Genomic DNA, 18,276 nt, shown 5'->3' with positions numbered 1-18,276 from the left:
TCAAATTCTATGTTTGCAGTAGCAGAGTACCGTAAGACATGCATGATAAACATGCATGTACTTGCAATGTATGTACTTGTGAATGTAATAATTGCATGTACATGCAAGTTTATCAATGCACACACACACATACATGTTCACAGTGGCGGCTCGTCCTATGTGTTCAATGGTTCATTGAACCCCCAGAATTGAACCAACTCCTATAGAATGATGAATTCTACTCATATAATTATATTTTTATTTTATACTCATGAAATTACATCACAAAATTTTTCATCTAAGTAAATTCAGTGTCGATGTTTTGCGGCCGGTGCCGGAGTGGCTTGCTTGAAACAGCACCGAATGGCATGACTAGACGGGTGGTGGTGAAAAGCAGTGTTCATTCCCCGATGTGAACCCAAAAACAGGGCTGGGTGAAGTAGTGGAACAGAGGAGGGGAATCTGTTTGCTAGCACGGATTTGGTTCACAATCCTGTCTGAAACACGTTTTCACGAGTTCATCAGAGAGTATCCGAACCTAGCCGAGGCAATGAAGCATTCGGTAAACCTCGGAATGAATCGTGAGTACTCGTGATACGGATTCAGTAGCAGTGCCATCTTGAACATAGCCAATAAATTCAAATTTGGTGGCAGTAAACAGTAAAAAATCGGTAAACAAGAAGTAGAAAGCGTGACAGTTTTGAGGTTATACGGTACGGTTTCGGGTATACACTGTATACAGTTGTGATAGATTTCACTGCATTTTTTGTTATATAAATTTGTTTTGCGTGTTGAAGAATATAGACTAGTAATTTCTAGTGTGTTTCGTGTATTCGTGAGTATTTCTAGTATGTCCATTGTTTTAGTGAGAGTGTGAATATAATTGATTGTGTTAGGTACCGTAACAGCATTTTGATGAAGAAATAATATGAATAAGGTTCAGTATTTGTTAAAGACAAACATTATTAATATTAAGGATAGGTGTAAAATAAACATGATGGTAGATTAACTCCCAAAGTAAAAATGCTCAAATAAAAATGCAGGCGAGCGAAGCGAGCCTGCTGATCTCATTCTTGGACGATCCAGTCGAGGGGTCCAGGGGCGGAGCCCCCTGGCTAGACGGATATGGCGAGCGAAGCGAGCCTGACGGCTAGTTTCTTATAATTCCTTTCCCAATCATTCATAGTTCAGAATGATATTGTATCTATATCAATGTATAAATAAATATTTCTACTTTTTTGTAGATTTATGAAATGGAAATCTATAATGAATTTGAACATTTTTGTTGATAAATTTATTGACGGTTACATGCTAAATTGCTTAATTTCAGACGCAGCCCTACCCGTGCGACTACTGCTTCCGTTCGTATGCGACAATGGCCGAGCTGAGCGAACACTGGCGCGATCACGCCGAAGGCCGCGACTTCTGCCGGCTGTGCGGCGAACCGTTTGCAGACAAGTCGCTGCAGCGGCAACATGTTGCGAGGCACTTTGCTGCCAGCCAGCAACAAGTTGCGCCGGCCAAGGCCAGGCTGCCAGCTGCTACTGATTCGTGTGAGCAGTGCCTGACGGGCTTCGGCAATGTTGCCGATATGCAGCTACACATGATCAAGTGTCATCCCGGCAGGAATGTGGCGGCCTGTGAGTGACATTCATCAATTCATTTCATAAATATTAATTAATTGTATATAATATTTAATTTAATATTATATTAAATAAATAATATAGTATTAAATATAATAATAATTTCTAATTTGTATATTGCAAGAAAACTCAAAAAGTGAAACAATCGACTTCTATAATTTCTCAAATTCTATGTTTGCAGTAGCAGAGTATGACGGTAAGACATGCATGATAAACATGCATTTACATGCAAGGTATGTACTTGTGAATGTAATTGCATGTACATGCAAGTTTATTAATGCACACACACATACATGTTCACAGTGGCGGCTCGTCCTATGTGTTCAATGGTTCATTGAATCCCTAGAATTGAACCAACCCCTATAGAATGACGAATTCTACTCATATAATTATTTTTTTATTTTATACTCATGAAATTACATCACAAAATTGTTCATCTAAGTAAACTCAGTGTCGATGTTTTGCGGCCGGTGCCGGAGTGGCTTGCTTGAAACAGCACCGAATGGCATGACTAGACGGGTGGTGGTGAAAAGCAGTGTTCATTCCCCGATGTGAACCCAAAAACAGGGCTGGGTGAGGTAGTGGAACAGAGGAGGGGAATCGGTTCGCTAGCACGGATTTGGTTCACAATCCTGTCTGAAACACGTTTCCACGAGTTCATCGGAGAGTAGCCGAACCTAGCCGAGCCAAGTGAAGCATTCGGTAAACCTCGGAATGAATCGTGAGTACTCGTGATACGGATTCAGTAGCAGTGCCATCTTGAACATAACCAATAAATTCAAATTTGGTGGCAGTAAACAGTAAAAAAGCGGTAAACAAGAAGTAGAAAGCGTGACAGTTTTGAGGTTATACGGTACGGTTTCGGGTATACACTGTATACAGTTGTGATAGATTTCACTGCATTTTTTGTTATATAAATTTGTTTTGCGTGTTGAAGAATATAGACTAGTAATTTCTAGTGTGTTTCGTGTATTCGTGAGTATTTCTAGTATGTCCATTGTTTTAGTGAGAGTGTGAATATAATTGATTGTGTTAGGTACCGTAACAGCATTTTGATGAAGAAATAATATGAATAAGGTTCAGTATTTGTTAAAGACAAACATTATTAATATTAAGGATAGGTGTAAAATAAAACATGATGGTAGATTAACTCCCAAAGTAAAAATCAAACAAGAAAAATATGAACAGGGCAAAAAATCTATATTTGTAGAAGTTATGCTTAATCTTTGGGGGATAATTCCTTGAAATTGTTATTGATTACCTTTACACTTGACCTTTCTCCCCAATTGATCATGAGGTTGGACCCCCAAGCTAAAAGATCACGAGCCGCTACTGCATGTTATCATGTATTGTCACAAAGTGAATTTTTGTGACGGATGGAGAGCCGTCGTCCAGCGTAATTTAGCGAATTTATTCTATTTTAGAATTGGAATAGGATCGACTGCCGGATATATTTTGTTAGACTTATAGTTGTATATGCATTATCACCATCGCCGTCAACCCCTTTAAATCATCAGCAGCGGATTCATCTAACCAGATATTTCCAGATCTTGTTTACCACTCGGCTACCGAGTTGAGTCGGTATCATTCTTCTTGTAATTTCTGGAATAGAAATATTGTTTACCGGCCTGAATTAGTATAGCAATTACTATCATTGTCATCATTTGCTGCACCCTTAGCATCAGGAGCAGCTGAGTCAAAACCCCGTCACATGACCAGTGGCGTGATCGTCTTTTCAGACTCTCATTGGTCAGGAAGCTCTTTTCCCCCGGCCTCCTAATTTTCAGCGACCCGGTGCAGCTCCAAGAAGACGAGTGAGAAGCAGTTGTTCGGTGAACGGGTTCGTGTACGGCTGCGTTCCGAGCGGCGCTCCTAATAGTGGTGTATTAGTGGGTTAATATTCTATTCTGTATTTTAGTGAATGGAATATTGTATGGCGAATTGCCGACTGTATTTGAAGATAGAGCTTCCTGGGGGATTTTCTTTCTTGTGGGTTATTTTTCCTAAATTCGTATCACTGGGGGTGAACGAATTATCCTTGGTTTTGAAACCTATAAGGGATCTCAAGTTTGGACTACAAATAGTTGAGTGGGAAATTTAGCTGGGCTCTTATAGCAGATTATTTTGAGTGCTTAATTTATAAGTCTCAACTCTGTCGCTTCACGACGTTTTTAATTATAATACGGGAAGTGGGAATCGGTTCGCTATTCTCCGTATCAGTATCCACGTCATTTCAGGTAATTGTATGTCAGGACTGGTAGTCCGTATATTTTTCCTTCTCTGTAGTAAGGTGGCCTTTAGTTTAAAGAGTAATTTTTCTCCATTGAGCTTTTATTCTTGTAGGGAAATCCCTGTCCTTTTTAAGAATAGTTTTTCTCAATTAATTTTTATTCACGTGGGAAAATCCCTGTTCCTTTGGAGAAAAGTTTTCTCGATTAATTTTTATCCTTGTAGTGAGATTATTATCATTTAAGGTAAATTTTCCTTGCTTAGTTTTCATACTATAGAGTGGCCCAGTATTTTAACTTCGCTTAGCAGTTTCTGACTTGCTGTAATTCCAAGTAGGAAAATTCCAATCATTTCCTAGAGAACTCAGGTACAGCTTGAGTTCGTCCTTGTCGAAGTTGGTAGACTGCGACGTCCTTTCTCTTTCTTTCTCTTCACTTTCTCTATTCTAAAATCCTTCTAGCTCTCAGGTACAGCTTGAGGACTTCCTCGCCGAAGTTTCTAGACTGCGGCATCCTTTCTCTTTCTTTCTCTTAATTCTTCCTGTATTAAAATCCTTCCTGATCTCAGTTCCAGATTCGAGATCGTCCTAGTCGCGGGTTTTCAGACCCGCGAATCCTTTCTAAAATTCTTAGAAACCTGTCTTCTTTAATAGCAAATATTATTTGCTGGTTTTCCCTGTGGAAAATTCACGAATTTTCCCGTGATCTCAGTTGCAAATTAGAGATCGATCTTGTGGTAGTCCTTAGACTGGCAATTACTTGGAAAGTCTATTGAAATCTTTTCCTGAATTAGGAGTCTCTGACTCGATATTTTCCTTGTGGAAAATCCTGGAAAAATCCTTTCCTACCCTGACAACGACAGACTGTTGTCTTCCCGATATTATTCTACAGACTGTGTCTGTGAAAAATCTTTTCTATCCTCTCATAATAGTCGACATACTGACTATTAATTTAAAAGCGTTTCGGACGATTGAGAGTGATTCCCATACCCTTAAGGGCAGTCACAGATTGGCCCTTAATAACCGGCGCGCAGTCATCAGATTAGCGCGGAAATCCTGTTTAGCAGTTTCAGAATTGCTGAAAATCCTTTCGCAGCTGCAGGCTCGCGATTCAGAAATCCGACACCCGAAACCTTATCCTCTAAACTATAATTACCACACAATTGAAATTGATATACTGTATTTAGCTAGCAGGTCCAGCTTGCTGAGAGCTAGAGCGCAATTCTCAGATTGCGGATTATTGAGCAGATATTTATTTGCTGTAGAGAATAATAATCTTATTATTGATTCTCTGTTCCCTATACCCTATACCGTATACCTCATACCCTGTACCCTATTCTCTATAGCTTACACCCTATACCGTGCCCTATTTAATTATACCTTGAATACTACTAGTAACTCCATAGTTCCATCATACCTTTACCCCATAGCTCTCACCTTAAACCCCATAGAAAAACCACATCCCGGGCTTGCAGGTACAGCTTGCTCGCCGTCAATTCGCAGTTGGTTCAGATTGCATACTACCTTTATAAATAGAATTATTGGTAGGGATCTGATAGTCAGATCCGTCTCCTTGTATAGGGTTATCTTAATCTCCCTTAACACCCACCCTGTATTCCAAAGGCCGAGGGCCCAATCGGCCAGCAACGGCACGGGCAAACACTCTTCCCCTGAAAGTAAAAATCTCGCGAAAGAAGCAGAGGGTAAAGAATCAGGATAGAGGGAGAAGTGTAGGTCCGGTAACTCCACCTGTCAGTACGGCTACTGACCCCGACCCATATCCGACTGTAGCTAGTCCGCGTTGTAGCAATACTTCGCAATTATTAGGAAACCTAGAGGGTGGAATAGGTCATGCTAATAGTATGTTTAGTCTCAAGCAGGCTTCTAACATAAAATAAACGACCAATAACAATAAATAAATACTGGAAAATTACAAATTATGAAGATAGAAAATTAATTTTACCTCAAAATAGAGTAGCAAAGGAAAAATGAATAATCAAAAATCGGTGATACAAAACCTAACCTCGAAAAATTTTGCTCGAAGCCTTTTGTTGTGATTACACAGCAATGTATGACGGCATGTTTATCATGCATGTCCTACTGTTGGGCCAGCCTTATTGACCTTCCTCAAAAAATAATGATTTCCTTGGAAATAACTTTTTGGTCTTCCTATACATTCCACAGTTGTAGTGATGAAAAAACTTGGTTGTTTTAAATTGAAATTTCCTTATTTACTTCCGAAATGGCATTATATACACGTATTATATACTCGTTGGATAGAGTACGGAATGAAGAGATTAGGAACAGAATGAAAGTTCAATCGGATATAATGAAGTTCGTTGAGGACAAGAGACTGGTATGGTATGGGCACGCGAGTAGGGCTAGTGCAAGTAAGTGGATCGGAATTGTGATGGATTGGAGCCCATTAGGTAGATGGAAGCGAGGAAGGCCAAGGCGATCTTGGCGAGACGAGGTGGACGACGCCATGGAGGCTAGAAATCTCACAGATGTGGAGTGGAATGACCGACAAACATGGAAAATCCGACTAAAAGAAGGAAGGCGGTGATTCACCGTAAAATCCTAATATATATAATTATATATACTTCCGAAAAGGTCTGAAGTAAATAATCAACAAAAAATATAACATTTCATGTGACATAAACAAATTTTAATGGAGAGGATATCTCCATAAATCAAATCACTTTTAATCATACTAGTAGTTCTGTGAATAGTAGACCTCGCGCAGTTATAAACCACAGCCTCCTCTTTTACTATCAGAGTAAATCCTGTCTGTATGTCGTGGCGGCGAGATATTGGTATGAAAAAGGCTAGTGGCTGTTGGGGTTGGTGTATCAAAAATGCTAACATCAAAAGCTAATCTCCTTCAAGACATTCTGGCAACAGGTCAGCCCGAGTTGAGAAAATAGACTATGTTGCTCTCAGTTATTAATATTATTGCATGCAATTTATAGTCTACACGACAGCTGATTTTTTAGTAAGTTACATTTAGATATCAAATTGCATGCGTCATTGCACTCGACAGCTGATTTATGATGAATAATTCTATAGTCTGATTTTTACGGGTAATATTGGTTTTCGAAGGAGACTCCTTTTCCTTTTGTATTATCCTTGAAATGCAAAATTTCAAAAAACCTTATGATATATACGTCGACGCAAAATTCAAAAAGGAACATACCTGTCAAATTTCATGGAAATCTATTGCCGCGTTTCGCAGTAAATGCGGAACATATAAACATATAGACATACTAGTAGTTCTGTGAACAGTGGACCTCAAGCTGTTTTATAGTGTCTTTTGAGAACCTAAATTCTCAGACAACTATAATTAAGTTTGGAAATCGTGCGAGACCCCGATGGTGGAGGGGTTAGTGAAATTTTCTAGTGCTATTCTAGTGGTGAGGAATCCGAAATAAAAATCATTTGACGATTGATTGCCTCTATATTAAATATTTAAATTCAAACAACACTTTACAATAAATACTTTTTTCAATTAAAGATTATCTTTGTCTTAAGAGACCAAATTTAACTACATTTACGTCTTTAAGAGACCAAATTTAACTACATTTACGTCTTTAAGAGACCAACATTTAAGGGACCCATTGAATTCCGATGGGGAAAGATCAAGTACTCATCTTGTAGTTGTCGTCGCGATGTCCGGAGTCCCTGGCGGAGATGGATGAAGGGTGAAGATGATTGGTCGTCTTCCAGGAATGTTCAGGCGTCGCGGCGACAGATCCAAAAGGGAGTTAGTCTTGTTCTCTCCTCATCAGCGTTCAATGTCGTACGATTCCATCCATGGTTGGAAGAAGTCGCCGGCCCTTTTACAATGGAAATTCTCGGCCCGAAACAGAAACCTGATGACAAATTTACAACAGAATTAGAAACATAATAATTACCAATATCTAATAGGATTGTATTCAATTGATGATCTAGGTAGATCATCAAATAAATACAATTCACCGTTTCCTATGAGGAAATAATATTATTAACATACATAAGTCGAACACTTTCAAATTACAAATGATAAATTATATTCAATGACAATAATAAAAATACTCACCCAAAAGGGGTATTGAAGATCCGAAGTATAGAGGGAATCAACCGTCATTTATTAACTCAAGCTATCCCATTATTACTGTATTCTCTAAAAGAGGGACTTTACTTCTAAATTACAATTACATTACTTCAAAAGATGTCCGATTTACTTGGACAATCAATTAAATTCTCCTGGAGAGAATGAGAATGTTCCCCCAAACGAAAACATTACTGGAAATTGAAAGAAAATCTCAAGAAACAGTTAACACTATGACAGCTGGGATTAGCATGATCGCTCTCCTAGTTTTCAGAGGCGTCCAGACTGATCAGTTTTACCATCATGACTTAAAATATTTACCCGATCGCCGGTGAATTTCTCTTCGCCCACTCTCTTTCTCCTCAGTAAATAAGGAAGGTGATACGTTCAAGCAAGAAGGAAACTAGGAGAGAAAAGTTATTTCCCTTTTGCAAGTTCAGAATTATGGGATTGACTCAGCATACTTCTGGCGTCTAAATCTGTCGTGAGAATATATAATTCCAAGTGGGATCGTGGGAACCAAGGACTTTAATAAGATGCTGATCATAATTATAACGATTTTAGAAATGCTGACTAAGTTGCCAATGAACAAGAATAAATTTACTATCTTTATGGGAACTGAAAACTACTTACTTAAGATATAATAAATTCCATTTAATAACTCAAAATGTTGGTACAGTTTTCTCATCCACAAGTATCTGGTGTCACCTCTTCACCGGTTTCTCCAGACATCTGTGTAATGCATGCAATGAATTGTCAGCTGATTGATTATGAATAGTTCTATAGTCTGATTAATCCTATCTTCAGAGTAGATGATTATAATATTATATAGTGATATCGGAGTATGGAGGAAACTTCTTTTCCTTTCATATTATCCTTAAAATTCAAAATTTCAAAAAATTGTCGCGCAGTTAAAAAAGGAATATTCCTGCCAAATATCATAAAACCCTATCAACGCGTTTGGCCAAAAAAGCGTTACATACATACAGACAAAAGAAAATCCGAGTTAAAACTAATTTAACTCATACCTCACTGCGTTCGGTCAATAAACATATAAACATAAAGAGCAATGAAAAATCGTCGACTTGAATCTTAGACCTCACTTCGCTCGGTCAATAAATTAATATTTGATTTACATTTTTATTGTTTTCTGGAGGCTTGTTAACCCGTTCATAACCAAAGAAAAGACTTTTTGGTTTATTCTTATCCATTATGTATAAAAAACATAGAGAACCTCTCATTTTTACTATAGGCCTATACAGTATTACTATATAGGCCAAACATTAACTAACATTACTCATTTGCAAGCTCTTTCGAGCATGACCATTATGGGACCACTTCTTCAACTCTCATCCCTGACCAGATTTCAAAATTTTTAAATGTTGCTTAATTAACCCAGAGTGCTATGGGTGAATGAAATAATATCTTTTTGAATGATATTTTTTGAGTCTACAATATAGAAGTTCGAATGTGAGTAAACATATTCTCTGAATAAATACAAACAATATTCTTATTTCAGCTATTACAGTACCGGTATACGGTACCGGTAAAGCTTGTCACTATATATACTTTCAAAGTTATGTTTGTAAATTAAATTAAATTCTGTTGTATTGATGGTGTTAGTCATCTCATCTTCTACCTACCTGGATCTCAAATTAATATTTGTTTTATTGGCCTTTCTCCAGAAAATAATACTATACTGTATTATAAGTTACAGAATAGAAGTTCGAATGTGATTAAACATTTCCTGTGAATGAGTTTAGATATTTTGGAAAACATAATTTCGAACAATATTTGAGCTCACTTACCCAATGTATTTGCACTCCTAATCGAAATGTATTACTACTACACCTGATATAGTACATAGGTTTCCCCATGGTTGAGTAATTTAATTTCCGAAAAAAAACTTATATAAATTTGTAGTAAATTATATTTTTTATTTTGAATACTATGTACATTTTATTGCTTGTTTGTATTTTAATGGAAATAAAACTTATTTAATAATTATTATTGAAAGAAAATCCTAATTAAATTCTGTAAATCACCCCGAGGACTTTTGCTACTGAAATGCATTTTCTAATTTATTTCCATGTGTAGAACGTATTTATTTATTTAGTGGTGTGGTTTGCAGCAGCACCTCCGGACCCGTCGTCGGCCGACTCGAGCGAGCACAGGTGCCGCATTTGCCAGAAGACATTCGGCCGTCGCTCGAACCTGATGAAGCACATGCTGGCGCTGCACAGTGGCTTCCGGCCGCACCGCTGCTCCACCTGCAAGAACGCATTCGCCTCCAAGGCCGACCTCGCCCGCCACACCAGCACCCACACCGGCGAGCGACCCTACTCCTGTCATGTGTGTCTCTACTCATTTAGTCGCCGCGACAAGTTGGTGAGCAAACTGAAGCGATAAATCTAGACAGTACTGTACGATTCACGATTATAATGTTTTAACTGTTTTGTTACTCGTTGCCAGCACACAAACCAGTATAGTCCAGGCAATGAATGCTCAAAAAAGGATATAGAGGAAAATGTTTGGAAGACAATTTTTGACTCCACAGTTCTGTTAAGGGTAGTTAGGAGGTAAACATATCAAAAGTCCCCACCCCTACCCATTGTGCTAAGGGGGTGGGGGTGGTTCAATGGTACTTTTTTTTGGTTTCTAGCAAAGAACTCAAAAACTATGTATCTTAAGGACTTGACTGTCATATAAAAATTAAAGCTTACATAATTTCCTACAATATTCATTCTACAACGTTTTTTATATCTCCTCTAGTTTTCGAGTAATCCGCTCTGGAAGGTGTGACATTTAAAAAAAAAACACGTTTGCCAACAATTTGTTTCTATTTTTGCTCTTTTAACTTTTCAAAAATCGACGGGAAATCGATGGCATGTTGGTTATGAGCTTATAGAGCATTAAATTCTCTTTAATTTGATGTAGGCTATAATTTCACACTTTTACAAATTTTCCTATACCTTTTGTAGCAGCTTTAGTGTTGAGTGTGAAACCTCCATTTTTGCAACAATAGATCAATTGACAAAGGAATTAGAAGGGAATGTTTTAAACAAAATTTTTGACTTTGCAGCTTTGTTAAGACTAGTTAGGAGGAGAATATATCAAAAGTCCTCATTCCCAACTCATGTGCTAAGGGGATGAAGGTGGTTTTAAAAGTTGCATTTTTCATCGTTTTGCATCCACGCTCATATCTTGAGAACAATGCGTTCATCCGACATAACTAACTATTCAAAAATGAAGCTTGATAAATTTTCTCCACTTTTTATTCAGTGGAATTTTATGATATTCTCAACAGTTCCCGATATATTCGCTCTTGAAGGTGTGTAATTGTTATAATAACATGTTTTTATCGAATGTTTTGCTATTTCAGGGCTTATAGCTCTCCAACAATGCATCATAAAAACTTATGCTTATTGTAGGTTTGTAGAGCATTGAATTCTCTTTGAAATGATGTATTATTCTACTATTCCAAGTTTTTGTGTATTATTTTGAGGGTAAATAAATTTGATTTTGATTTATTCTTACTCTTCTCCGACTCGTTGGACATGGCATTATTTATAATGAAATGAAATTTATTGATTCCTTTTTACAAAAAACATAGCAAATTACAATTTAAAAAAAGTAGGAACTAAGTTGATCACTCTAACAAGTATTCGTGGTCAACTTACAGAAAAAAAAAATGCCTAGTCCACATATTGGTCCAGTCGCTGGCTCAGCCAGGTGAGCTTGGCTGCGTTGGTGTTGCCTGCCATCCACACTGCGTGCCCAATCAGGGCTACATGGAGCGCCGCATTCAAAATTACAAACAATTGATAATGTTGAATAAGCTCATAAAAAAGCAATAAAACGGAATCTAATAAATAATTATTAATGAGCGAAAATCCCAATTAAATGCTGTAAATCACACCGAAGACTACTGCTACTGCAAATATTGACAACAGGGTTAACAGCTAAATGAAAATTCAATGAGAGCTACTATTCAAAAATTATAACTTCGGGGTGATTTACATCATTTAATTAAGATTTTCGTTTAATAATATTTTTTTATTAATTAGCATTTTAATAACTGCAATTTCTCATTAATTTCCATTTGTGGAATGCAATCATAATTCTCAGAAAATCAACTAAAAATCACAACTCAATGAAACAGCACATATATCAAACGCATTTCACTTCTGAGGCCTGTATATTTGGTATTATACTTCATATTCTCCTTGCTAACCCCCCTATTCGAAACTAATACAACGACCTCCTATAGAGATCCTGTTTATACGCACAGGTCAGTGGCGGCTCTAGGGTGAAAAAGTAGGTACAGCCCAATATTGAGTAACAAATTGACCCCACCCCCCGTTATTAGATAACCCCCCTCGCGGATGGCTGAACCAATTCATATATATTATATCATACTCGTATAACAGAAAAATAATATAAACTTGTGGTCTGTTGATTCGGAAACAAAATTGTCTAAATAATAGCTCCCACATAACCATGAGTTACTCGTATTATACCATGATTGCTGGAAGTTTCTTCGGTCAGCACCACTTCCATCGTCCAATTTTTGAGTATGAAGAATTGGTTGAGGCTTTTTAAGAGCTAACAAATCTTTTCTGTCCTTTTCTTTCCACTTAGAAAACGGTGTTTCAATTAACAAGCAAACTAAATCTTTTTCAGGCTCCATGTTTCACGTTATACAATATTCACACTCATAACTATAAGAACACAACAGCATCAGTCACCACGCGTGTCGCCACCAACAATCTAACATTACCTAAACAGGAGAAAATAGGACAGCTATGAAAAGAGAACGTCCTCTACGTGTACTAAGATGACCGACCAAAGCGAATACCTATAATAATGAGGATAGACCCAGGGCAGCCAAGAGGCAACCTACGATAAGTGGGCAGTACCTGGGCTATGAGTCATCATTTCTTGTCACACTGAAGCTATGGAGCGAGCAAGCCGTTGTCATGGCAACCAAGCCATAGGTGCTGCCAGCTAGTCGGAATTGACATTGGGCTGTACCTGGCAGCAATAGTCATCTTTTGAACAGTGCTGCCACCAAAATGCATTCGCAGTGTTGCTAGCAAGCAGTAATGTACTAGCAATATTGTATTATATTTTTTCACTGAAGTTACACTACATTCTAAGATCTTAAATAAATATATAAGGATGTTTTATTGAGTAAACCAATATTTGAATTCGTATTGCACTATTTTCCTTCTTCAAATAGTATTGATATTTGTATTGATATTTTTATTTTTAAAAACTTGGTACGCCCGGCTGTACTTGCTGCCCCTGAAGAGCCGCCACTGGCACAGGTTGGTATTTTGATTGATTTGTGGTGTGGTGTTGCAGGTTCGTCACATGCGCACGCACTCGAGCGAGCGGCCGTACTCGTGCGAGTTGTGCGCCACACGTTTCAAGTGGTCGGACAAGCTGCTTCGGCACATGCGCAGTGCGCATCCAGAGCACGAGTCAGTGTTGGCGCTGACGCAGCTGCAGCTCTACAAGTGCAAGCAATGCACCGACTCGTTCAAGACGCGGCTCGAGTTGGCCAGGCATTCGATGCAAGCGCACGCAGCCAGCGAACAGCCTGTCAGTGCATTTCTTCATTCATTCGTTTATTAAGGCTGTGCAAAAGGCTAAAAAAATATTTTTACTGGTGATAGTTTTCAAAGTAAGATCTGTATACTATCAAGCTATAAACATGAAAAAAATCACAAGAAATTGTTTTCCGATTATTACTTTTTGAGATATGAGCGTCTAAAGTTTAAATTTTTGGGACAGATCATTTCAAATTTGGTAAGAGATAAATCAATGAAATTTTGAGGATAAATTCTTCATGGTATTGTTGATAGAATAAGACAAAATTTCCTTGATAACTTATATCTATTCTTGAGAAAGTTATCCCACTAACAAAAAATTACCAAAAATAACTCAACTAAAAGTTATTATTAGTCATTTTTTCTAAATGGAATATTTTTTTTTCAAAAATTTATGTTTACAAGAAATTTTTGTTTTATTAAATCAACATTACCCTGAGGAATTTTTCCTCTGAATTTCATGGATTTATCTCTTACCAAATTTGAAATGATCTGCCCCGAAAATCTAAACTTTAGGCTCTCATATCTCAAAAAGTAATGATTAGGAAAAATTATTATCTTGAGTTTTCTAAAATTAAATTCTTATAGTTTTGTGCCAAGCCTGAGTTTGAGAAAACCTTTTTATTTAGATTGCTTGATAGTATACAAATCGAAAAACTTTGAAACATATCACCAGTAGAAATTATTTTAACCTTTTCACAGCCTTGCAGCCATAGAACTGAGCATGTCTAAACAGTTCTTGATGGTTTGGAGTGTACTGGGTGTATTAATTGTATACAATTATTGCAATTCTTCGATCATAATATTTTATGGCACATTTTATTCTTTATTAACATCCGGGAAAAGAATAGTGTCTATACTACAACCATGTTATTATACATTGTTTCATCATACAAAACAACATCAAAAGAATAGTTTTGGGCCAAGCCTGTGTTCTATTCGTATCAAATTTATAAGGCCTGTAATTGTATTTACAATTTCCAAATGGCTCTTGAAGAGTTGAAACTAGTACATAGTACTAAAACACAATAAAAATCATCAACTACCCTTCATTTCACTGCAAAACTAGTAGTTTCAACTCTTCAAAAGCCATTTTAAAACATTTTTTTGACATTATTCAACATGACAAGAGTTGAAACTAGAAGTTTTGCAATAAAATAAAGGGTACTCGATCATTTTTCGATAATCAGTAGCCTTTAAAAGAAGAGTGATAATACAGTACTTTCTGCAATTTTATAGCATATTAAGACTTATTCAGATAGAATGAATTTGATTCAACTCATTTATTGATTGATTCATTCGTTCACTCAAAACTCGGATTAAGGAGAGTACTTGAACAGTCTTCAACATCTTATCTTTGATATTCTTCCATGAAATTCAATTGTGAGGCCATTGAATAGTTCTATCGCCTCATCTATACAGAAAAAACATTTTTATGAAGAATCAACTTTGTAAGATGACGTGAATGTCGTGGGTATTGGTTTGATCCTGGCGTTGGTAATCTAAAGCCAACATGAATGCTAATACGTGTTCTGTGCTCTGTATTTTCTTGTAACTTGCTATAAGTAGGGATCCAGTAATCCAGTAGGGATTTTTTTACTTTTTTACGAGTTAATTTAATTGTTACTGGTATCCTTAATAAAAATAGGGTATGTTGTTTTGCAGGTAGTTGCCTTGAATCGGATGGAGCATAGCTCGGAATCAGCCACTGTGAGAAATGAGAGCTGACGGCAACTGAGACGTCGATAACCAAAAAACACTCCAACTGCAATCATTATGCTATAAAATCACCTGGTTTCTTAATTATCAGTAAGTATTTATAATTGCCTTCTCCCAAATTTTTATAATAGTAACATATTCTCCAAGAGATGTGTTGTATTTAATTTCACTTCCACGAATTTAATTCCAATTTTCTGATGATGGTTTCTTGATCCATTCGAAGCTGCGATGTATTAACACACGGATTTGATGTTTTTTACAACGACGTGCAATCAATCATTCAAGTAAATAAGCAATTTTATACACTTAATGACTTTAGAATGGCATGCGTCCATTTTCAACAGTCTGACAAAATTGCTTATTTACTCAATTAATTGACTACATGTCGTTGTAAAAACATCAAAACCGTATCCAAATCCCTCAAACTCCAAAGCTTTGTACCACCTACTTCCCTGGAATCGAAAACCTCAAACCTGTCCTTAAAGATCTATCTCATGTTGTCTCCTCCAATCCCTCTACCCCAAACACCTTTTCCAGCAACCTCCCATCCTCATTCATAAGCAGCCTCCCAACCTCAAGAAAATTTTCAGTAAAAACCAATCACTCACCTCTGATGAAACCCCAACTCCACCTGATACCCTATCCTGCACAAGCACCTGCTGTAAAACCTGTCCTATCACTGATCCCTCTGTTTCCTTTACCAGTCCTATCACCAACTACACTCATCAAATCCATCAATCCAGTAATTGCTTCTCCAAAATTGCATCTCCCTCTTTCCTGCAACTTCTGTCCTGCCTTCTACATAGGTGAAACCACCATTGCCCTAAATCACCAAATCAACAACCACAGAGCTTTCTTTAAAAATAATACTTCCCTAGCCATCCCTCCCCATGGCTCTGAGCACAACAAGAACTTTGACCAATGCTTCAAAGTCAAGGTTCTTGCCACCCTCCCTCCCACAGCCCCCTCCATAGATGTCAAAACAAAAGAATTGGCCTTTATTTGGGTGCTTGGAGTTACTTCCATCACTGGTCTCAACAGACAGCAATAGTACCATAGCTATCAACTCTATACCAAGTTTTCAATTAAAATAATATACATTTTTAAGGGGTGGAGCCTTTCCTTATCCATAACACACCCAAATTAAAAATCTCACGCTTATAATCCATAATGGCTGTAATCAATCTGTAATCCTTTTAGCTCCATTCGTCTGTACTACATACTCTGTGATCTTGACCGTTGGAATTCGAACTGAACAACAAAAGAGCACTACTCGAGTACTCGGTGGTTGAGGAAGGTTGGCGAAGCCACCGAAAATTACCGGTAAATAATGTGAGTTTCAAGGTGTTTCTCTTCTATCTGTTACGTGCTTCCTGTTTTAATTAGTATTATAAAACTGTAAAGTGTTTTCTGTTGAGTGCTACCTATTGAATCAATATGAACATGGTGTTTACGAACTGCCTACACTACTCTAGGGCCTTTGATGGATTATGTCCCACACTATTGGTAGGCAGTTCGTAAACACTCTCTATATTTATTTATTTATTTATTCGTGGACAGAATTACAAATCATATAGATATGATTAGGAAGGAACAACAGGCTTGGCCCAAATCTATTTCATTCCCAAATTTTGATAAACTAATAAAATGTCCAAAAAATAGGTTATGTACTATATGTACATAGTTTCACTATTTTGCAATTTTCATCAACTTAATATTATTGAGTCAATAAATTATTGAACGATTGATTGAACTACTTTGATATCGAATTATAATATGATATTTCGCGCTATAACTCTTTTGCTCAAGCATTAAAGTCGCTTTACGCTCTTAATATATAAATAGCTATTATATGTATGTTGTTTTCTATTCCAAAATTGTAGTTTAACTGTTTGTAATTTGAAATTTTTCACAAATAAATTTGATTTGAAATAGATAGATTAAAATGATGAGGTTTGAGATTTTTATTGAAATCCTAGTTTAATCTATTCAATCTGTTTTTTTTATTTCAGAATATCTTCTGTCAACCGCCTAGTTAGTTACCCTACACATATGTACAATTTTAAAGGGGTTCTGAACACCAATATTTGCTAGAAATGTATGATCTCTGTATGAATGTTGTATATTTTTTGCACTATAACATTATTTGTTTTCGAAATTGTTCTTATTGTGACAATGTTTGAGGTATTCAAGTGAAAATATTAGTTTTTAATTATCTACTATTGTAGTAAGTTACATTGTATGCCTGTATCATTTTTCACACAAGCTGTTCTGTTTATAATAAATTATTATCTTTGAAATAACTGATTGAACTTGAGATTTTTAGTTGTTGAATTAAGATTTGACTAACGTTAGTAGCAATTAATATTTTCCTCTATTATTGTGGCAAATTTTCTTCTTTATTTAGTCCTGTTTGCATTTTCAACATGATGTCCACATGAGCCCTAGGTTTGTGCTTGGGTAATAAGGGTAAGATGATGATGATGATGAGATTAATATTATTTCTAACCATTTTTAACAATGCTTTATCTTTATAGTACCGGTATTAAAACATACATTCATCATTCTTTATTTATCAGTAGCCTATATTAAAAATTAACAAATTTAAATAATGTGATAATATCTCCTTACTTTCAAAACTAAGACTGCGTTCTTTAGATGTAAATTCCTTGTAATATTTTCCAATAATTTTATGCTAGTAATTTTGTATTATTTGTGACCGTTCAAAATTATTTTAATGTTCGTAATTCGTTGCCTTAATGGTATTATTATATTTATTCTATTGATCTATCTTATTATAGTACTGTATTCCATACTCATTTATTGTTTCATTTTAGTCTATAATTCTTGTATTTTTTCATTCGCTGAGTTGAATTTTGATCAAATTTATGCTTCCTCTTCTCTGCTTATCTATTGAGTTGATGATTATTACAAATTTTTATTTCTATGATTACACTGAATGCCATTATAATAAATAAACATTATAATATTGTATTGGTGTTA

The 18,276-nt window shown here is 36.4% G+C and overlaps 1 protein-coding gene and 1 long non-coding RNA gene across 3 annotated transcripts in view; both read left to right on the top strand.

Moving 5' to 3' along the window:
- Positions 1–18,265, top strand: part of LOC111051812 (zinc finger protein 436) — a 40,521-nt gene extending 22,256 nt beyond the window's left edge. Inside the window, exons 6-10 of one of the 2 annotated variants that reach the window (XM_022338374.2) lie at positions 10,071–10,327; positions 13,307–13,546; positions 15,220–15,363; positions 16,474–16,605; positions 17,286–18,265. In XM_022338374.2, coding sequence (XP_022194066.1) covers positions 10,071–10,327; positions 13,307–13,546; positions 15,220–15,282 — 560 coding nt within the window. In that variant the 3' untranslated portion in view covers positions 15,283–15,363; positions 16,474–16,605; positions 17,286–18,265. The remainder of the gene's footprint in view (positions 1–10,070; positions 10,328–13,306; positions 13,547–15,219; positions 15,364–16,473; positions 16,606–17,285) is intronic. The other variant, XM_022338373.2, reaches the window with a different exon arrangement.
- Positions 873–2,811, top strand: LOC120352416. Its single transcript, XR_005571831.1, has 2 exons — positions 873–960; positions 2,744–2,811. It is a non-coding gene; the product is annotated as an uncharacterized LOC120352416 (long non-coding RNA).
- Positions 18,266–18,276: the final 11 nt, after the last annotated feature.

The sequence above is a fragment of the Nilaparvata lugens genome, chromosome 7 (genome assembly GCF_014356525.2).
Source record: "Nilaparvata lugens isolate BPH chromosome 7, ASM1435652v1, whole genome shotgun sequence".
Lineage (NCBI taxonomy): Eukaryota > Metazoa > Arthropoda > Insecta > Hemiptera > Delphacidae > Nilaparvata > Nilaparvata lugens.
The sequence above is the reverse complement of the archived record's forward strand: the minus strand, read 5'-3'. Positions and strand labels throughout refer to the sequence as shown.